General features: G+C 43.5%; 1 protein-coding gene and 1 long non-coding RNA gene across 5 annotated transcripts in view; one reads left to right on the plus strand and one right to left on the minus strand.

Annotated features, from left to right (window-relative positions):
- Barx2 (BarH-like homeobox 2) overlaps positions 1 to 21,485 on the minus strand; it is a 67,242-nt gene extending 45,757 nt beyond the window's left edge. Inside the window, exon 1 of the mRNA NM_013800.2 lies at positions 21,105 to 21,485. Within this exon, the coding sequence (NP_038828.2) occupies positions 21,105 to 21,291 (187 nt within the window). The 5' untranslated portion in view covers positions 21,292 to 21,485. The remainder of the gene's footprint in view (positions 1 to 21,104) is intronic.
- Positions 14,187 to 19,398, plus strand: Gm31497. Of its 4 annotated transcripts, XR_003948118.1 has the most exons (4): positions 14,187 to 14,267; positions 14,775 to 14,957; positions 15,037 to 15,182; positions 19,213 to 19,398. It is a non-coding gene; the product is annotated as a predicted gene, 31497 (long non-coding RNA). The 4 variants fall into 4 exon arrangements; XR_379216.3 differs by having other exon boundaries at positions 14,775 to 15,182; XR_379218.3 differs by having other exon boundaries at positions 14,806 to 15,182.
- Positions 21,486 to 23,034: the final 1,549 nt, after the last annotated feature.

Raw genomic sequence — 23,034 nt, forward strand, 5'->3', positions numbered from 1 at the left:
GGCTGCTCCATCCTGTTTGGAGGTAGATTCAATTCACTAAGGTCTTTTAATGTAGCCCTGGGTTAAGTGTCCCGTATCCAGAATGATTGGGACCAGAGGTACTAAATGAAAATTTAATATTTTCTTTTTTTTTTTTTTGGTTTTTTTTTTTTTTTTTTCGAGACAGGGTTTCTCTGTATAGCCTGGCTGTCCTGGAACTCACTTTGTAGACCAGGCTGGCCTCGAACTCAGAAATCCGCCTGCCTCTGCCTCCCAAGTGCTAGGATTAAAGGCGTGCGCCACCACGCCCGGCTGAAAATTTAATATTTTCATAGAATTTACCAGTTGAGCATCCCTACCCCCAAATCCAAAATCTAAAGTACCCTATCACCCATTATTATTGTTGTACTTATTACTTATGTGCATATTTGTGGTCTACCTGCATATTATATAAGTGTGGATGCCTTAGGGGCTAGAAGGGGGCATGGAGCTGGTACAGCTGGCATTGCTATCAGCTAAAGGCACCTGATGTGAGTGTTTGGAACTAAACTTGGGTCTTCCAGAAAAACAAATGCTCTTAACCTCAGAGCTATTTCTCCAGCCCCATAAGCTATTCCACAGTCTTCAAGCACTTGGGTGTCACGTCACTTCTTAAAACTTTGAGGTTTTGTGCCTTTTGGACTTGAGGTTTTCTGGGTAGAGAAGCCTGGCCTGCACCATACATTCTTTATTAACTTATTTGAATTTTGATTTTTGAACAAATGTTTTCTTTTCTTTCTTTCTTCCTTCTTTCTTTTTTTTTTTTTTTTTTTTTTTTTGTGGTTTTTGGTTTTTGGTTTTTCGAGACAGGGTTTCTCTGTATAGCTCTGGCTGCTGTCCTGGAACTCACTTTGTAGACCAGTCTGGTCTCAAACTCAGAAATCTGCCTGCCTCTGCCTCCCAAGTGCTGGGATGCCACCACGCCCGGCAAACAAATGTTTTCTAAAACCCTGCAACACTCAGACAATTGCCTATGAGTTAAAAGAGGCAGATGAGCTCACTACTAATTTTATTTCCAAGTGGGTTAGCACTCTTAAATAATGCCATAAATTTCCCAGGGAATTTTCTGCTATCTGCCAGCAAAGGCCAGACTCTCTCACAAAACCATGCTTAATTTAGTTACGCACATTAGACGAGGAAGGTTTTCCTTTTCTCTGTTTGTTGAAGTATCCTCTCTCTAAAGGCTTTAGAGGGCTCTGTCATTCTTTAATGGGCATTAAGGTGATACCAGCTATGCTACTCTTCCCATGGAAGTTTAACTTAAGAAGACAGGAATAGACTAGGTATAGAGACGGTATATAAAGTTCCATGAGTAACTACCCTTGCTGACACCTCTACCCGCCTTGCTCTAGGGCACCCTGGGGTAAAGGTTCAAGAGTTCTCGTCTGAGACATAGTATGTAAGTTCAAATCCCACATCCCGCAGCTCTTGGTGCCCTCATCAAATTCCAGCATATTCTATTACTCCGATTTCTTTTTCATGTTTAAGCTGTTGTGAAGGGTTGCTATGAGCCACTTAACAGCTGCCGTTTCGTTCCTGTTCCCCACCACACACCCAAATAGGTTACACTTTAGTCTTCTAGATTAACTTGAAATGAACTATTATCCCCCAGGATGAAATACAATCAAAATGAACTTAGAGAATTTAAACACACACACACATAGCCAGCAGACACTTTAATGTCTATAAATAAGGCCTTAAATATTACGGATCCTGAAGTTGATGCAAAACATTCCAGGCAACAACTCCAGCTGCATATTATCAGTATTTGGTCCAAAGGGAAAATTAAAAAGATGGGAGCAGCGTATGAAAACTGCACACGTAGGGTCAGAGGAGTATGGGCCTGAGAACATTTCACAGGGATGAAGGAAGCAGAGGAAGGTAGGGAGAGAAATTACAAATTGTTCATAGTAAGAATGAGAAGGCCACGGACCTTGTTCATAGTAACAAAGAGAAGCCCGCAGACCATCAGGCAAATTTATCAAGGCTCAAGAGGCCTGAGAGAGAGCGCTTGCCTAGGCACGGCCAGCTCTTCCCTTGATCCCCAGTACTACAAAACAAATAGCAGCAAGGAAAACAGAGATTTTCATATCTGGGTGCCAAAATACAGCCTACGCCCTACAGCAGCAGTTCTCAACCTGTGGGTCGCGACCCCCGGAGAGTCACGTATCAGGTAGCCTGCGTGTCAGATATTTACATTATGATTCATAAAGGCAGCAAAAAAATCACAGTTATGAAGTAGGAAAGGAAATAATTTTATGTTTGGGGGACCACCACAACATGAGGATTTATATTTAAGAGTCGCAGCATTACGAAGGTTGAGAACTGCCTCACTAGAGACAAGGAATGAAGAAGACAGGCCTTTGCCCAAAGAAAGTTTAGCTTTCCTAGCAGAGAGGAGCCCATGAAAGCCACACGACATAGTAAACTGAAGAAGCTGGGGCCACCCGAGCTCAAGCTGTGGGGGGGGGGGGGGGGGAGGGGGGGGGCCTGGCAGTCAGTAGGACCCCTCATCAGTAGGACCCCTCATCAGTAGGATCCCTCGTCAGTAAGACCCCTCGTCTCTTGCCCACTCCGTTCTCTGGCATTCTCGTGTGGAAAGTCTAAGGAAGTACATACAAGCTGACCTTTTAAAAAGTTATTTCAGAGGTGAAATGTTTTGTTCTCAGCAGATTTGGAGTATTCACTCATTCAATGCCTGTAGAGAGGAAAGGTAGTGTTGCATCTTTTTTTTTTTTTTTTTTTTTTTTTTTAACGTGCAAAAGTGTCTTGCCCGCACATATGTCTGTGCAGCCTATGCATGCCTGGTGCCCATGGAGGCCAGAAGCGATGTTGAAGAAGAAAAATGCTGCTAATCTCAGAGCATCAAGCATCGTGGCTAAGTGTACCCAGTGAGAGGCAGAGATGGAAGCTGAATCCAGGGAGCCCGGTCCAAGCCCAGTGGCATTCCTCTGATGTTGTCATTAAACAGATTTGAAGTAAGTGGAGATTTCTCAAGAAGAAGAAAAGCCAAGCCCACCCCCAGCAAATGTAGACTGCACCAGCTCCCGAGGGATTAACAGAGTACATTTCTTCCATGTTGAACCATAGCTATTTCAGGATGGGGGCACAGGCAGAGGGTGGGAGGTGGCCCCCTGGGTGTGACAGGGAGGGCCAGGGGATGTCAAGAGCATGAAAAGCTTCACACCCAGCCCTAAATGGAGGCCCTCACTTCCCACTAACCCAGGCTAATCCAAATGGCCTCCTGAAGGTCTCGCTCGCAAAGCTGCCGCTTCCTTAAGTGGGAAAGCACCTGCGCAGCGGGTGGACAAACTGTCTAAAGAGGCCTGTGCCTTTGTTGACACAACAGGCTCCTTCATGCTCAGCGCTCGCCTGGAATACCATTGGTGGCAGGCAAGTTGCAAGACAATGGAAATATTGTCATCACCAGGAAGCAGAGACAGGCGAGACCCCTGCAGGCTCAGCAGTACTGAGAAGGCTTGGTCTAATACACACCGCCAGCTGTCAGAGATTGCAGTAGATTTTTGATGTTCTGAAATAATGTTAAGTATTTAAATGGAGTTGCAGAGAGGCAAATACATGTATATGTATAAGAAGCTTGTGGCTTCGAAAATTAAAAATGACAGATTCGCAGAACTGTTTTAGAGGTGCCTCGTTTAAAAGCAGGACTCCTGGGGTCTTGATTAAGTGACTTCACTACCCTGGGCAGTGCTCTCTTCTCCTATAAAAGCAGACCAGCTGATGGATAGGATGTCTGCCCCAACTCAGCACATCTGCATAACTCTGTAGAATATTCCAGAATGCCTTTAGGGTCCACTTATAAAAACTGAAACAAAATGTGGAAAAAAAATAATTTTTTTCCAGCGTAAATGAGTAGGGCAGAGATTCATCTTCCCAATAGACAGCAATATTGTTGTCTGTTGCCTATATGGAAAAAAAAAACTTACTAAATGTTTAGATTTCAGAAGAAAGTACATTGCATTCTACCATGACTTAATATTTTAAGTTTATTCATCTTATGAAATATAAACACCTTAACCATTGGATACACACCTTCTGGTGTTTCTTTTTTAATCATAAGTGCTTTGATTTACTTTAGAAAATGAAACAAATCATTATTCAATTCTGAAAAAATTAATCCATAAACCAACTAAAAATAAACTTAGTTAATAAGTAATCTGTGCTCCAAATTAAAACCACATCTTTGTGTATAAGTAACAAAATAGAATTGCCAGTGGCAATTATGAACTTTAGGAAAAAAAATATTTAAGTGACTCTTCAAGACCATGTGGTGGGGGAAATTTTTAACAAGAAGTTTCAAGAAACAATATCTACAAAAATAAGAACAGGGAACACTTCAAAAGTCCTCAATGAGATGAGGAAATAAAGTGTGGTGTATTCGTGCCCTGTACATGGTCATGGAAATGTGTGAGCTTCTGTCGCACACAACAGCAAGAAGGAAGCTTAGGAGTGCAACACTGTGTAAAAGGTGAGTCCCATAAAACGTGTCCAATGACCTCGTATGACACCCAAAGTGAACAAAGCGAGACCATGCGGGACAGGGGCACAAACATGTCAAACTACAGAGAAAAGCAGCCATGACAGAGCACTAAGACACAGGTAACCTCTAACGGGGATGCTCTGTTCCAAAGACATTTGTTTGACAGGCATATTGCTGCTCATCTGAGTGTTCTCATTCTTGATGTTCTACCTGTATTTTATCGGTAGTTTTACCTGCTTGGTGTGTTTGTGTGCTCACACTTGGGATTGAACCCAAGGCCTTTATGTGGTAGGCACACACTTTACCACTGAACCCCACCCCCAACCCAGCCTTAAAGCAAAACAACAGTGATTTGAAATATATTTAGTCATCTGCATCCTAGAACAGTACCTAACTAGCAAAGCGTGACGGATAAAATGGGACAGCATCCTGTCACTAACTTGCTTTGCAATTTTGGCATAAAATACTTTCCTTGGACTTGAGCTGTATGAAATCTGGATGGCTCAAGAAGAAGAACCAGAGGAAATCTTTTCAGGGATAGTTTGGTATGTCCTAGAATCTTAAAACCTGCTAATACAAATAAAATCAGTAACAATTTAATTAAGAGCAGAAGGGCCTCCAAGATATCTCAGCAGGGAAAGGTGCCCGGTGGCCTGAACTCAGTCCCCAGTATCTACACAACAGAAAGAGAGAACAAGCTATTCTCTGGCCTTCACACCTTCACTATAGCACTCAAGAGAGCACACACTTGTGCACACACCCATACACTCACACTTGCACAAATAAATAAAATATGCCTTTCGAACACAGAAAATTTCAAAATATATGTATTGCTGGGGATCCACTATTTTCTACACAGCATTATACTCTTAAAAATAAATTTTTCAGATGACCAAGATCTAAATTGGGCAAGAATAACCCCTCTTTGTGTTAAGGTTTGAATCTGTCTTCTGTCTCTTTACCCATACTGTTCAGGGTTCCGTTTGCTTTCCTGCCTTAGCATGGCGGAAACCTGAGACTGCCCCCAATGCAGGTATCCCTGTCCAGCCTAGAGAGTTACCTCATCTTCTCTTCCACCCTATTCCTTCCAGACAGGAAGAATTAAATAAGCTCATATAAAGCATTCAGGTGAGCATATACAAGTGTCTGTTGCGATGTATGCTTGTCAGGATTATTATTTTATGAACTTCAACTTGGAAGGACTAAGAAAACTGTACTTAAGAGAATTTTACCCATCAAAATCTACAATTTACTCCTGGGAAATGAATTGGCCTTATGACTCCCCAACTCCTGTTTGATGGCAAGGACTAAGTGTATCATCTAGGTTAACCCTTTAAGACAACGGCACCTATAGAAAGCCAGCTTACATTCACACATCCTGTTCTCTAAAGGGCTTCGCTCAAAGGCTGCCGCAGCATGAGCAAGCATTCTGGGGAGAAGCAAGGAAGACCCAGAAGAGCTAGAGGAGCACACTTTGTCCTTCCTGAAAAAAAATTAGGAGCTCTTGTTCCAGGCATTTGGAATTCCACAGGCACAGAGAGACAGAGACATCCATTCCACAGCAAGTTGGACGGCCACAGTCAGCTGCCTCTGTTCCAAATTCTCTCTCCAGCCAGGGCTGTGGTAAAGGGCTACATAATGTTTGTTTGTATTTAATATTATTTCTAGGGATAGATGACAAGTTAAAAGCAATTAAGAAGTATATGAACCATCACCAAATCTCACTGAAGCCATCAGTCACGTTGATACTCCAGCCTGTCCTCACTTGTCACCCTCAGATTCCTCTAGGAAAAATAGTGGGGAGTTGAAACAGCAAAGGGAGAGGCCTAAAAATAATTTATTGAATTCCAACTACTTTATTGTGGTTGACACTCAACCACTTTATTGTAAGTATTGGGGGGGTGGAGAATTCAAGACTGGAGTTTTTCTGTGTAGCCCTGGCTGTCCTGGAACTAGCTCTGAAAACCAGGCTGCCCTCAAACTCACAGAGATCCCCCTGCCTCTGCCTCCTGAGTACTGGGATTAAAGGTGTTGCAACACCTTTGCCCGGCTTGTATTTTTAATCTTCTCTCTCTCTCTCTCTCTCTCTCTCTCTCTCTCTCTCTCTCTCTCTCTCACTGTTCTAGAATATTTGGGGAAGTCCTTCTAAGAGCCCAAGCCTGATCTCTATTTTAAGAGTCCTTGCAAAGATCCCCAGTAAACTGTTACCTTCAGACCCTCATGAGTTAATGTATGACAGCAGGACCGGGGCCCGTGATGGATCACAAGAGGTATTTGTGTGGCTTGGAATGACATCAGATGTTTGTATCAGTAACAACCTTATTTCACAACTAGGAACTCCTCTTCTAATAGCCTGTGTCAAGGGTTGGCAAAACTTTCTGAAAATAAATACATATGGCTTTTGTGAGACACACTGTCTCTATTATATCTATCTGCCTCTGCTGATTATCACGAAAGATGTCACACATGAGATGGAAAGCAGAGTGCACGGTGCATGGTTAAGCTCCAGTGACTTTTTTATGTTTGGGCACTAGTTGAATTTCATATAATTTTCACAGGCCATGAAATATTCTATTGCTATCTCTATGACTATTTATAAATGTAAAAACTATTCTTAGCTCACAGTATCAAAAAATCAGCGGTGGGCCAGATTTGTCCAGCCCTTACACCCACTTGCCTACAGAACACAGCAATGAATAGCATCCCAAGAGCTTCTAGCTTCCCATATGCTTATTATGTTTTTATCCTTTCAGAGCTAAATTAATATTCCTTAATCAGTCATTCCTTCCTAACACAATGGGAAGGTAGGGCTTATCTATCAATAATAGAATGTAAAGTGTTCAAACAATATAGTCAGGGAAGGTTCACAGAAAACAGGCCCGGGGCGTGGGGCAGAGAGAATATTTTGGTTTGGTTTGTATGCAGTGCTTCAGACAGACCCAGGGCTTCACAAATGCTAGGCATGCAGTCTGCCACTTAGCTTTGTCCCCAACCCACGAAGAAAGGTGGTTTGGGCAGGATTTCCACCTAGATCTTTGCTTGCACCCTGTCTCTGTCAGGCACAGCGTTTCCTGTGTGGCACTGCAGGAACACCACGGCCATCTTAGAATACAGGCATAAGGATCCAGGATGATGATACTTTTTCACGCATCATTAATGTGTGCAGTAATTAGGCTACCTGTGTGGCTGGGCAGGCTATTGCCCCATCATATCACAGTCAGTGGCTGCTGTGAGGTAGGTAGCAGGAACGCCTCTGAAAGGAGCACGTATTCACAGGGCTGTCTTCAAACACACAGGACGGCAGTCTTCTTTTTAACATTTGTTTTCCTCCCGAGGACAACCGGCTGCTGAAGATCCACAAGTTCAACTGAATCTTGTCGTCTCCGCTAGTCAAAACACAGACTGTGCCTAAAAAAACCTTCAGAGACTCTCCTCTCCTCTCTCTCCTCACAGATTCCATCCAAACTTGCCATGATGGCACACCATGTCATACTATCCTCTTGCTCCTGCTCGGCCCCTGCCACCATGAATGTGGAAGAAGGCACTGGATCTTGCTCATAGGACTCAACATTTGAGCAGCTGGACAGATGTGCTGCCCTGTGCACAGCTTTCCCTTTGTGCCATGGGAGTTAGAACCGATTGTTGGGGGACTCTTCTCACACCACAGGGAATCACGAAATAAAGTACCACCAGCAGATGTGAAAGACATTTCAAGATACTAGTAACCCTCTGTGTTACAATTCAAGAGAGACCCAGGCACAACTCTTATTTAGGCAATCCTTCCAAAGCAGTCTCCAACAATTCAAAGTTATAACATGGGGCTTCATACACATTGCACCCCAAATCACAGACCTGGAAGTATTCACCCTCAGACTGCTACTATCTTCCCTGTTATCTAGTTACCCAAAATAGGTCTCTGTCCAGTGAGTCCCTCCTTGGTACTCTGAAATAAAAGAACATATACTCTTACCCTCCTCTAAAAGTTGGTGACTAGACCCTACTTTGATGAGAGAAAAGAAAGGAAACTCCTTGAGAAGTTCTTGTATTTTTCTAATTCAGTTCTGGAGTTCCTAGCACGTGTGTGAAGAAAGTTCCCTATGGGTAGTTAATCCCACGAAACTCCTATGGAAAGGAAAGCAACAAAGATCATTTTGTGAGGCTATGGAGTTGACCTGCTTGTACCACTCATTTAAAGGTATAAAGCTCCAGTTCCCATTGTAGAACACAACAATGGGAGGAGTGAAGCAGACCCAGACAGACCACCCACATTGCCTTAAAGGGCATCCAGCACCGAGATGTGACCCAGAGGATGCCTAGAGGAAAGTGTTAGAGAGAGAGAGAGTTTTGCTTGAGTTTAATTCACAAATAATTGTAATCTTTCCCTAAAGGGCTGTGTCTCAATCAACTGAGACGACATTCTTTTTATAAGATAATTATTTTTAGGAGGAGCTATCAATTACTAGGTGCTGTGTTTCCAGGGACTAGGCTTAATAGCTTTATAAACACTGTCTTATTTAACCTAAACGACTCACCTTATTGTGCAGCCATTATTATCTCCATTTTATAGATGAGAAAATTGAGTGTCAGAGAGGTTAAAGTGGTTTGCCTAAGGTCACACAGACAATAAAATACAGACAAACCCAGGACTGTCTTAATTTAAAACCTGTACACAGAGTGCCTCCACTAAATGGTTTCATGTCCCTATAAGCATGAGACCCAAGTTACACCTATCTTATCTTTAAGCCGACAGCCCCCATCCAGTGATTCCTATGCTTCGGTATCCAAGAAGTCTTTTAAAAACAAAGATTGTTAGGATGGAGAGATGGCTTAGTGGTTAAGAGCACTTGCTGCTCCTCCAGAGGACCTGAGTTCAATTCCCGGTACCCACATGGCAGCTTTCAACCATCTGTTATTCCAGTTCCAGAGGATCTAATACCCTCGTACTAAAACACTACACTCTCATAAAATAAAATAAAATAAAATAAAATAAAATAAAATAAAATAAAATTTAAAAATGGGGGAGAGAATCTATGTGAGGGGGTATTGGAAGAAGAAGGGGTCCCAATATTGGGATAGAAAGTGAATTGATGAGTTAATTAATTAAAACACAGAGATTGTGACCATTCTCTAATCAAATCTTGTCATTTATAGCAAAATGAATGGAGCCAAAGAGCAGTTTATGAAGTAAAAATAAACCAGGCAAAGAAAGACAAATCATGTGAGATGATTGGAAACTAATAAATAAATAGATAAATAAATAAATAAATAAATAAATAGGAATGAACAATAGGTATCATAAAAAACCTGGTTAGATAGAAGGTTAAGCACTTTTACCCTATAGCACAGTGGGGAGCTGCTATTCACAACAATACATGACATATGCTGTAGGCAGGTAGCTAAAGCTCAAAGCACAGACAAGTGTGACATGTGCAACGACATGGAAATGGTAACTACAGCTTTGGATCATCAGACACTGCATGGCACTGTGTCATATCACACCACACCCCACACACGTGTGTCAATTAAAATGGGGATAAATGGAGACTGGACCCGTGGTAAGCATTTTCTATCCAGTCCATAGCAATGAAGGAATGTAGATTCCACCCTTGAATATTCTGTGAACAGCTTTACTCAGTGAATCACAGCTCAGTGATGCCTAGGAGAGACTCAGCCACTGTCACCCAGCAACAAGTGAGTCACAGAAGCAGCTGACAACAGATCTGAAACCTCTGAGTGGAGATATGCCATTTCCCACCTCAAATCCCAGTGCCTCACTAAAGTTTTCTGGAATCATTGAAAACATCAATCACAATAAAAACTGGACTTTGCTGTATGTGTTACACACACACACACACACACACACACAAAATATGTATATTATGAAGCCTGCATGAAAGGGGACAGATTTGAATTCTAGTTTACATGCCTAATAATCACATGAATGTAACTTTACATTGAAAGAGTCAGACGAATGGTCCAATCTCAACTCGGGCACCTTACCCGTAATTTTCCTTAAACAGGGGCAATGGGAACTACTTCATACAGAGTCTCCATTTAGTTTAATTACCTTTATGTCCTACAAGTTCTTAGCTCGAGCCTGGCACACAGCTGCCTTTTATTTTTCCAACAGCCTAAACAGCAAAACGCATTCTGTTTAGGCTAATTGTTCCAAGCATCAAAGACAGAATATCCCAGTTTAAAAGAAAAGAAAAAAGCATAGCTAGTCCTCTAACAGGGTCATGCTATGATCTGAACAGACAACTTGGAAAATGAACTTGAAGTAGCCCCGGCTGCCTAATGAGCTAAGAGTGTTCATGAGTTACCATGATCTCCAGGAGAAACAAAATTAACAACACTCCAAATAAAATCGCCTCAGAGGTGACATACCAAGTTTTTCAATAAAATATTCTAATCATGGATATTCCTTTTCTCCTGCTCAGTGAAACCCTGAATATTCTACATCTTAACTTTGGTTGATTGGTTGGTTGGTTGGTTGGTGATTTGGTTTTTGAGACAGGGCAGTCTTGACTAAGTTTTGCTGTGTAGACCAGTCTAGCCTGAAATTCACAAAAATATATGTGCCTACGCTGAGATTGAGGGAATTCACCACCATACCCAGCTCAGTGGTTTAAAGATTTGTTTTTCTTTCCCATTTACATGTATATCTGTGGGGTGTAGGGGGCCTAAGGGGGGAGGAAGAGGGCGTCAGATCCTCTGGAGCTGGGTGTGAGCATTGAACTGAATTCTGGTCCTATGAAAGAATGAGTCCTCTTAACCACTGAGGCACCCACCCCACCGGCCCCTGTCCCAGGCAGTTTCAACATGAAGATTCAAAAGCATATCTATCCGATGTGACGCCAGTGTGCAGACCTTGACAACCTGCAGAATGATGTCCCCTACGCTTCTCTCATAGACATGTACACGGCTGCCTGGAAGCTCTTTGGAACTCAGTCATCCTCCGTACCCTTATCCAAAGATGTGTCTTTGGATCCTTTGGATCCTTGGCATCTGCCAAGGATAGATGAAAGTGTTCTAGAACCAATCCCTGTATGCCACACTGGCTTCTTTCCATTCGTGCATATTTATCACAGATCTTAATTTATTAATTAACTACAGTAGGTGACTAATAATAATAAATAGAACCATTGTAACAACATATTATATTTATGCAAGAGCAATGCCCCCTGCCAACGTCTTGTTGAACTCTTCTCACCCTTCTTGCAGTGTTGTGAGGTATTAGATGAATCTTTGCTTATATATTTGCTTGGGCATAAAGGAGTAATCCGGGGAATGGAGGGTGGCGTATGCTTTGGCCAATTACCAACTACTTCACTAAAAGGAGGGCAGAGCTCACAAAGGGTTTTATTTTTGCCAAAATGTCTAAAAGCAGTATTTCTAAATTAGATCTAGCATGCAATGATAATTAAAATGTCTGGACTGCTAAGATAGCAGAGTAAAGCAGCTGCCAGGACACTTGTCATTACAGAATAATGTCGTTGAGATTAGCACCTCTAAACAACACGATGACCGCTTATTACTGGTAACAAACATCTCTCTGGAGATCACCATGGTTACCTTCATCCTTTCCAACATTCCCTGACACCACGCACTGAACAGTTTTTTAAGTTAAAAATTTAAGTGGTTACAAAATATAAAGAAAATTTATACAATGGGCCAATAGTATTATCCCCCTTGGTGAAGAAACTACAATTTAACACTACATGGTTTGATATTTGATCTCAACTATCCTGGACAACTTTTGAAAAGTAAAATATCAGTACCAATGAGCTACTGCCCAAAAGCCAAGCAAATTTATCAGCAAATTTTATAAAATTAAGATGCAAAACAAAGGCAGTTTGTTATGACTTTAAGCATTGTTAGGAATAAGAAATTCTAATAATTCAGTCTTATATAATTATTGATACATATTAGCAAGAAACAACAATTAAGAGTAAGAATTGTAATAATTCCTTTGGGAGCTCAGAGTTTCTCTGATTGAATGCCAAAGCCTTGATAGGGGTAGGGCAGTTACTGTAGAGAGAAGTAATGCTGTCAGCCAGGCTGGGGAGGTGGGGAGGACCCCAAACCCAACTTCAGAAGCCACAGTGGCTGTTAAGTGACCTTGTGTCCCCACTGCAAAGCTGCCGACAAGCTTTGTCTCAGGATGGAAAAGCTATTGAGAACGCCATCGAAAGTTCCACGAGATTAAGAGTCTCAACTAGACAGACAAGTGCAAAGAATAATACTATGAACATCTGTGAACCCACAAGCAAGTGACAGATTTGTAATGCTTAGACTGAGTCGCCATAGACCCTTTTGAATGATAAATAATGACATAGGAAAAATAAAACTATGGCGGTAACTCTCCCCACTTCCATCCTCCTGCCTGCTAGCATCCTGTACCAGCCTGAGGTTTTCATTCCCTTTGTAAATAGCATCAGACTGTACACGTCAGTCTACAGCTTGTTCATCTCTGGCCTTTTTATTTCTGAAAATGATCCGTGTTGACACAAGCACATTTAGTTCATTTATTTTTAATTACTACATACAGTTTATTGCACAATTACAGCATGTGTTATTTTATTTCCTGAATGGCAGGTTAGGTTGTTTGTTTGCTTTTAATTTTCCCTAATCTAAAAGACACAGAAATGAGCAATGTTCTTATCTGTGTCCCGTTGCATACCTCCTCTGGCTCCTCAAGGCACAGCTTCCTGAGGCACTGCGTTGCAGAGTGCACACATCTGCAGCACTGCCAGGCGTTGCCAGCTCTTCTCCACGGTGATCTAACCCAAACAGGAGTCCCAGCTCAGCCTGCACAAAGCCCCAGGTTTGATCCCAACATCGAAAAAAATAAAATCTGAAAATCCTCCCAAAGTCATCAGACTAAACAACTCCCTAACGATTTGCACCTGGAGTTTGAGAAGGTCTATTTCTCTACAGCTCCATTCTCAACTGAGATGGCCAGATCCTCTGCTTTGCCTACTCAGTGACTGTGAGACACCACGGTGAGGCTGAGAATCCCTGCATTTCACTGGCCATCGAATCCTTCCCTTCCATGCATGGTCTGACTGCACCGCTGGTAATGTGACTTAAGTTCTCAAGTTCCACACCAGCAAATGGAGATAATAGCAGCCCCTCTTGAAGATCTTCTAGAGCAGATTTTAAGAGCCATTATTCCAGTGCTATAACATCAATCACACACACACACACACACACACACACACACACACACACGTACTAACTATTACTGGGCCAGCTGGATGACTTAGTAAGTAAAGATGCTTGCCACCAAACCTGATGAGTTTCATCACTTGGATCCATACGGCGGAAGGAGAGAACTGGCACATACTAGCATCATTGTGTTTATGCCTGTGAATAAGGAGGTTGAACATAAAATGGTTCTGTCATGTTTCCCAAGTTTATAGGCTTCTCTGGATGATGACTGCAAGACTCAGAGAAAGGACTCTTTGCAACCCCTCTTGCGTAATCAAGCTAGTGCCCCAAGATAAGAAGCCATACTGTTTCAGGTGTCCATTCAGGAAAAGTGCAGTCAGCAATCCAAGGTATTATGTAAACTAAACCTCAATCCACAGGGGACCGCCACCTTGTTTGTGACAGGATCCTTAACTTGCATCCCAGTGATTGTTACGTCACAGAATGAAGGAAGCCCTGAAGAACAGGGTGGTGGAGGCTGACAGGGACGTGTGTGCTCAAGTATTTCCTGGAATGGACATCCAGCCAGGCCTTCGTAAGTTTCCCTAGTCCCGAGATGATTCCATTTCTCCCAAGGGCTATACGACCTTGAATATGCAAATGGAAAGGCAGTCATAGCATTTATCAAAGAACTAAGTCCTGTGTTATAAAAAGTAGTAATCAAAAGTATATTGAATCTGGGAGTGGTGGCACACACATTTAATCCCAATACTCTGGAGGCAGAGGCAGGTGGATCCCTGTGAGTGTAAGGTCAGACTGGTCTACAAACAGAGTTTCCATCAAACCAGGGTTACGCAGCAAGACCCTGTCTCAGAGAAACAAAGTACATTGAGCAGACATTACGGTGCACATCTACCTTCCCCCAACACAGAAGGCTGAGATAATAGCATTTCAAATTTGATGTGGGCTCGAACTACACATCTATAGATCCAATCTAATATAGAATTCATAGTGAGGCCTAGTCTTAAAAAAAAAAATACAGAAGATGTATGATCTGTCTAGACTCGTACATATTTAGTGTGCTATGATCAATTCCCTCCAGATTTTCATCACCTGCATCTGATCTTTCCGAGGTGGATGGCCGTGCTTGCCTTTGCGCCCTGAGCTGGTGGAGTTAGGAAACATTCAGAGCCGCTTGCCAGACCTATCGAGTCATCCTGACTTCAGCACCTTCTGGGGACTGGCAGGGACCTTCTCAGATGTGCTTTCATATCAGCTACAGCTGGTGATTACTATTCCAGGTAATCACTTTCCACCGGACCTGGACACCAGAAACTCCTCAGTAACTACACTCTCCTCTCCAGGGTTGACTTGAGACTCAGCTGCAGCCCAAATATAATTAGACAGCCTTCTGAGACCATCTAGGTGCGAGACTTTCCTCCTCACACCAGTGCCAAGTTTCCACGTTCAAGAACTTAAACGGCCATATAAAATGCTCTGGCAAGGATGAGTAAGTAGACACTGTAATGGAAAAGTAACTGTGTTTTTATTTAGAGCACTTATTTTAACAAGAGGTTTCTTTCTAGCTATTATTAAATTGCCATAAAAATAAATTAAATCCTGAGAGTTTACAAAGACATTCTGTTTTGAAAAATAACAATAATTATAATAATAAATGAACACTCTCCTGGAGAGTATTTATTTTGTAATGCCATTAAGTTGGTGCAAGGTCCTAGTAAGAGTCCTAATGAATCCTAATGCTGATTCTGTATCTGCCACACTTACTGTGAAGAGACACCATTTGCAGGTCTCCAACAGCTAAAACAGTAGGCGCTGATGGGTCTGTCGCCTGGAAATTCCTTCAGCCCTTAGTCCCCTTTTTCTCCTGTCCTGTTGCTTCCAGGAGACTTGTGCTTGTAACAAGATGCCTTGTGAGAGTTCAATAAGACACCTGTGGTTTTAGCAACTTCATGGATAGAAAGAAGGATGCTGGCTAATCCAGCTGTGAGCTCATCTCAAGAGACACTCTAGAAATAGCTGCTCCACCCAAGTGAAGTGGCAAGCAAGTACTTCCTAAGATGCATGCATCTCATATCATCCAAATCCTTGCAGCCCTTCAACCATATTTCAGGCAAGAGTTGGTAAACTGGCTCACCCATGAAACTACAAAATTTTACTCCAGGACAGGACAAAGGGCAGTAGTGGGAGAGCTGGCTCCACCACTCCCTCCTAAGGCCGCGGGCCGAGTAGAGATGAGCGAAGCTTGGGCCGTCTGAGCTGCCTTAATTTTCATCTGTTCTTGCTCCTGCAGGTGTCTGAGCATTGAATGAGGTACACACTCAAAATGCCTTGGCTATGACATTTCCTCAACCCCTTACTCTGCCATGAATGCTAGGGATGGGCAGTACCAGGCTCCAGGGGGGCTTAAGGCGCCTAGCATGAATCTGGGTAGAATTGATGCTAGCTGTTTATTGCCTGTTTATTTCTGCACAACAGCATGCTCTAAGATATCCTGTGGTACAGGGCTGGGGCTGGATAACCTCAAGATTTAACAGAAATCCACTCTTCCTCTTTTCTCTTATTTTCTCCTCTTTTCTTTCTAATCTCGCTCTACAATTTAAACAACTATTTTAAGTTCTCACTGCTTCTCATATAGACAGCTGGGAAACCTGCAATATGCTAAAATTAACTTTACACTGTCTATGCTTTAATTACTAATTCAGTCTTCCAGCCCAAAGAATAAATAGCTTGCATACTTGTAAGGCGTTGGCCTTATAAATGAGCATATATATTCCAAGCAAATATAAATATTTGTTTAATTAAATTATCAAATTCAATGGTGTCAAGGACTGCAGACATTGGTGGAGGAATTTTAACTCTGAGCAAAATTTCTAATCCTTTTTCCATCTGTGATTAGGAAAATCGGCAGCAGCAGAGACTGGGCTCGTAAATGATTCATAAGCTCTTAAAGCCAATTCCCGAGGAACCCCTCACACCACAATGTAAAAAGAGAATTGTAAAACTTAAGAGGTGGTAAGTCACCAGCTCCTCTCGGGATACACTCTGACTCTGAGCAAGTTCCTTGAGGAGCTAGGTGTCCCTCAGTGTGTTCACCCTTCGAATGGGAGCAGGAGAGAGCCGTGGAAGTAACCGCTAAGAAAAGCCTGCTTGCCTCTGGCAGCGTTGATAATGACCACCATTTTCCCAGACCCTGATTTATGGTTCTCCATTAACATTCCAGGGCCCGATTCTCAAGTTCCCAATATGCTACAGGATTTGGTCTCCAAATAAAAGAGCTGAGATTTGGGGGAATCGGTACAGCCAGCTTCACGAAGCACTTGCGATCTACAACACATGTCTGGGCCTCCTTTAGCTTTTCACTGCTATGCCATCCAGTCTTTTTGATAAATGTGCCCAAGGACACCACCCCAAAGAACTCGTTTCTCGTGGACCCACCAGAGGATAAAATGTTCTCAATGCCACCTCCTAAGATAATCGTCCTGTCCAAAATGCCCCCTTTTAATTGGTTGACTGTCCCCTGGGTGTGACTGCACCCAGGGAGTTTATCCAGGGTGTGTAACCAAGATACAACAGTTTCCCTGATTTCTGAGAATCCTGACAAGAACAGTGATATAAAAAGTAAATTGAACTCTGTCAAAACATTAATGTGGCGCTGTGACTTTGCAATAGATAGATAGATAGATAGATAGATAGATAGATAGATAGATAGATCTTCCACTTGGGAAGATTGGAAGATTAACCTCCCGGCCCCTGCCAGCTCCAACACCGTGGGCAGACCTAAAGGACTGACACTAAAAAAAATCACAGATAGATTCAGTAGAACCATTCTGCCCAAGAGGGAAAAAGGAGCCAGACTATACAGATTCTACTGGAATAATGAAAAGTTGCATGTTATAAAAGTGTCCAAATATCTGTATTCTCTCCCCACAGACAAGCATGAGGAACTGTAAGATCACTCTAAGAACAAAAATTAATTATAATACTGTAGGTTTGTTTATCAATAATCTCACAGGAAAACCCTTAGGGTAAACTGTTGCATGCTTGTGTTTGTGAAACAAGTTACCGGCTTCCTCTGAACACTCCTCGAATGTAGAAACTCTGACTACTTCTAAAAGATCTAAACATAAGTCAAAGCTTCCAAAAATTAAAGTGCCCATGGCTTTGCAATCTAGCCCAGTGGGAGGAGCCAGTTTTATTCAATGACTTTGGAGTTACTGATGACCCAAAACAGACAACATCAGCATACCCCAAAAAGCTGTGCTGTATTTATAAAATAATAACGTGTACATCGTTTGGGTAAACTTTGAGTCACTGACACCATTCTACTATTCAAGACACGATTTCTGACTTCCAACTGGCAATCTGTTTTCATTCTGTATGAGGATTACTGTTATCAGATTTAAAGATAAGACGTACGAGTCACATACTCATTTAAGTTAAAAAAAAAATTATACCTCACTGAGGACGTGAGTGGTAAACTTTGTTTAAATGGAGGCTTACTTTAGTTTGTTGGGTATGTTTTTTTTTTAATTTAATGATGAAACTTTCCTTTAGTTTGACTTAAAAAGGATTCTCTTTCTCAGTATCAATTCTCTTTCTTGGATTTAGGAGAAACTACTGGGGGAGAAAAAAAAAACATTTAGAAGTCACTCTGTAAGAGTAAAACTGCTGTGTTTTCAATAAAGACCTGTTAAAATGAACAATACTTTTCTAATGATGAGTGTTCCACCAAGGGAGAATGTTTAGTAATGAATGACTGCCAGGTGATTATCTGACTAATGAAAAAGGTTTCCATTCCTCTGTTTACTTAAATACACACTCTACTGCCTGCGGAGATTTGATATCATGCATTGCCACTTGGATTACTAAATCTAGCAACACGGACTGCTTAATTAGGTGGAAGTCTTCTAAATGTGGCTTTTGTTCCGCCCTTATCCTTCATGCTTATTGAACACGCTGGTCAACAGTGGAGCAGATTGTGGAGAGATTTTTAGTCTTCATTTTCAACATTCTGCCTGACCGAGTTCACTTCTGTCACAGTTACTTAAGCTTGGTGGAGGTGTGCAAACTTTAAAAATGAGAAAATTGGTCACTTTAATTCCAGTGTAAGTTTCCACTTGTTTTGAATTTCTCCGACAGTGTTTCGGCCACCTAGGCTGCACATCTGTCTCTATCCAGAAAAATGCATTACTGTTTCGCTGTAGATACCAGCAACTCCAGTTTTATTATTTTTAATTAATTTTTAAAAGATTGTAGCTATCCTAGCTAAGGGTTTTTTGTTTTTTGTTTTGTTTTGTTTTGTTTTTTGACCCTGATTTGGACAGTTAAAAAGTACAAGACAGCTTTGAAAGCATAAAACCCCAGAGAAGTCTCTAATGGGCTTCCTATGATCTCATACACGCAAGGCTTTCTCTGTAACCGTAAACCCACTGTAGGCTTACGATCTGGAAGTATCAACTATTGTAGCCAGTTTTTATGAGTTTAATTCCACTAGCAAATCCTACTTTCTATATTTTAAGTCTCAACTACAGCAAATCAAGCACATTTTGAAAGAAACGATCCAGGGGGAAGAATGGAAAAAGAAGGCAAGAAAACCACCGCAAATAACCTCTCCTGCAGCAAACCAAGAACTTCTAGGAACACAGGACAAGCCTGCGACCATGTCAACTCACCTTTATTGCTCACAAAACTGCCTTTGAATCATTGCAGTGTGCCTGTTTTATTTCCCACCCAAGGTTCCATAAATCATGGAACTAGCCTGGACTGACTACGTGAAAACTTTCTGGGCCTTTTTCTCCCTCTCTTTTTCCAGCATGTTTTCTTGCATGACCCAACTCTGTGACTCCCACAAGCCATGGAAAGTGGCCTTAGAATTACATCAAAGCCCCTGAAAGGCAGCAGGTACTAAACAGGGCCCTGGGTCCCTCAGGAACTGAACCTATCTTCTGGGTAGCGAGACTCAACGGGGTACAATGAGAATTGTCACGGGGGGGGGTCCTCATTGGGATTTTATTGTTGTGGCAAATAAATGTTCTCAAAGAGAAGATTTAGCCTACTTCTCCAGCCCCAAACATTCACAGATGACTCATTGGAGACTCTACATATATAGCAGACAAAATGCCAGCAGGGTGGGCCTCTATCTTGTTTCTCAAATCTATTTAATGTATACCTTGATTATTTTCTTGTTTATAAAATTCAGTATTACAAGGCTTGTTGTGGGATATCAAGTCTAAAACTACCTTGCTGAAAGAAGTGAAATATTCATTTTATGGCCAAATGTAGGAGTAACTTGATTTGGGAAAAACCTCTCCCCATATTTATTATTTAGACTTAGTGACTAGCATGGCTGGACCGTGGGAGAGATGGAATTCCAAGTATTACATTTAGCAGCTTTTTATCCCCGAAGTTCAGAAAAGAAGTCTGGGAACCACTGCAGTGGGCACACACTTCCATTTTTCCAATTATAATTTCGTGAGTTTGTTTCATGGCAGTCATACAGCAAGCACAGAACCAAAGGCCCAAAGCACTTGTTTGCTCTCAGTGGAAAGCACAGTCAAGAACTTCCTTGAAAATATTTTCAACTGTTTTAGCTCCACCTAACTTTTTTGTAGCCTGATCCCCATCTGCCAGGGAACTTTGAAACCCAGAGCTTCTCTAAATGTACACCCTGTTTTAAATGTCTTTGGATTGATTTCCTACAGATCTACTTTTTCAATGTAATTACTAAATTCTCTGTTTCCTTCCTATTGGTCTAGTTTTTGTGGACAGAGGAAACCAGGTTTGAGGGTTTTTTTTTTTTTAAAAAAACTGTTACTAGTGTTGGTTTTAGTCACTTAAAACAAACAAGGGGTTTATCCTTTCTGCTTGTGTCAAAACTCAGCACAGCCCAAAACTACTTTCCTGAGGGCAATCATTTTAAGTAAAGTTTGATGTAGTCACAAGTTTATTTTGAAGCCCATGAAACCGATTTACCTGTAAAATTACAAAAGAGGCTGGGCAATCTAACTCTAGGTGAAAGATGAGACCACCAAATTAAAGTTGAAACTGACAAGCTCACTGCGTGAAACCGCCTAGGCACTGAATCTGTTCAAGTGTTTGAAGTTTCTCACTAAAACCCCCGGTAGTGCCAGGGAGAAGGACGCTTTCTCCAAGAAGCCAGGACAGTTATGCTACATTGGCGTCTCACTCCAAGGACCACTTGGTCTTAACTCATCTCCCATCCAGGGAGCAGTACCTGCCCAGGCCCGGTTGCAAACGCTTTTGAATGCCCACCACTGGCGGGCGAGTCTGTTCTTGCAAGGACGCAGGAAAAGAATCCTTTGGTCCCTCTGGCTCTCAGGTTGGAAAGCAGAGGCGACCGCACACGGGCAAAAGTACAGCAGCCCACTATATCGCCCAGCGGTTGTCTTACCGGTACAAGAGTGCAGGGGCTTGGGTCGCACCACCAGCGACGGGCACACAGAGTAGAGGGAAAGTTTCTCAAAGTAGTCGCAGGTCTCCTTGGAGAGGATCTCATCGATCATGAAAGTCTTGTAGCGCCGCCTGGCTGCTTTGAGCTGGCCGGGTGAGCTCAGCCTCAGTTCCGCGTGGCAGTGCATGGTGAGCCGGGACCAGAGCCTGGCGACCTGAGCGCGGCGAGCGCCTGGCCGTCCGGGACCGCAGGAGGTGGCTCGCTGGCTGGGGCCTGAGCCCCGCTCCTCGGCAGCCAGAGGGGCGGCGGGGCCCGGGGAGGCGCGCAAAGCAGAGAGGGCACGGGCGCGCCTGCTGCGTCTACACCCACCCGCCGAGCAGCATCTTTGACTACAGCCTTTTTGGGACACCGCAGCTGTCAATCAGCGCGCACTTCCTGCAGGGCCAGGTGCGGAGCGCGAGCCGAGGGGCGTCGGCCGCTACCCCGCCCCTGCGCGCCCGTGCGGCTGGGGTGCTGACCTGCGCACCCCGGGTCCGACCGCTCTTGCCCGCTGCCTCCCGCCGATCCGAGAGTCGAGCGCTCCCCAGGCGGCTCTATTTTAAGACACTCGCTCCGGTTCTCCTTTCCCCCTCCCCCAGCTCCAGGTGTGTGTACGGGTGTGTGCGCGCGCTCGTGTGTGTGTGTGCACGCGCAGGACTGCGGGCGCGCGCCTCCTTCTCCAGGGACTCAGGAGTCTAGCCGCCACTTTTCCGAGTCGCATCGCCCCTCTGTCCTCCCTTAGCGCCAGTCCTGCTAAAGGGGGCACCGCTCCCGCCCCTCCGCCCCCGCAACCCTATAGGCAGCTATGTCCACACCTCTTGCCATAAAGCAGTGGCATCTTCATCCAGAATCGCGAAGCTCCGGGCTCCAGAGCGCGCGCTTTCCGACGACCACCGAGCCTCACTTGTCCCCGCTGGGCCATTTCCCTAAACCACAGTGTCCTCTCTCAACCCAGCCCACAGCTCCGAAGCCCGCGCTGCAGCCGTGCGCTCCCGAGGTGGGGCATTTGCTCCAAGGTTGCAAACTTGATTGCCTCACTACGACCCCAAACTACAAATGAATTTAGCACACTCCGTTATCCCAATTATAAACTAGGGTAGTAATGTGGTGTGTGTGAGTGTGTGTTTAAATTCTGTTCATACAACGGTTTTCTTTTGCCAGAAAGGGCCAAAACAGCGGGATCGCGACGTGCCCGCGGCCCTTCCAAAGTTAGCCCAAATTCTGGCTTTTCCTAGTGCCCAATCCCGCTTTCCATTCCGGGGTATAACACACTTCTGGTATTGGGGGATGGTTTGCCTCTTTCTTCCTAGCGTCCTAATCTCAGAATCTGTTCCTACCAATGTCTGTACGAACTTTGTTCCTAACCACAATCCTTGCGTTAGAGCGTCCGGCCCGCACCTAAGCGCCTAGGACAGCTCCTGCTGTCAGTGACTCTTCCAGCCGGCCGGCCGGCCGTGGGAAACGACCTCCGGGTGCACTCCCAGCCCCCAAGACTGTGCCCCTGAAGTGGTGTGCGCAAGCTGGAAAAGAAACGGACAGCGGGGACACAGAATTTGGGACAAAACAGCCGATGGTGTTTGCCTGACGCTCGCACGGTGCGACTGATCCCGTGGCTACGCGCTCCGAGCATGGTTAGCCGCGGAAGCAAGTCGGGACGCGCACCTGGGCCGGTGGTTAAACTCGCTAAGGAACAAACTTGCTGAACTAATGATTAAACACTTAAAGAAAATAGGCATTAATAGACTGAATCATAGTCGAGCGTTTGCTGTGGGCATCAGCTCGTATTAATGATTTTTATTTCTCGTGTGTCTGCCTCTGCCTGATTTCTCTTTCCTTCTTAACTCTTGAGATTGCTTTTATTTCTGCTGTACCAGACATAGGTAGCCAGCAC

This window comes from Mus musculus, chromosome 9, assembly GCF_000001635.26.
Source record: "Mus musculus strain C57BL/6J chromosome 9, GRCm38.p6 C57BL/6J".
Lineage (NCBI taxonomy): Eukaryota > Metazoa > Chordata > Mammalia > Rodentia > Muridae > Mus > Mus musculus.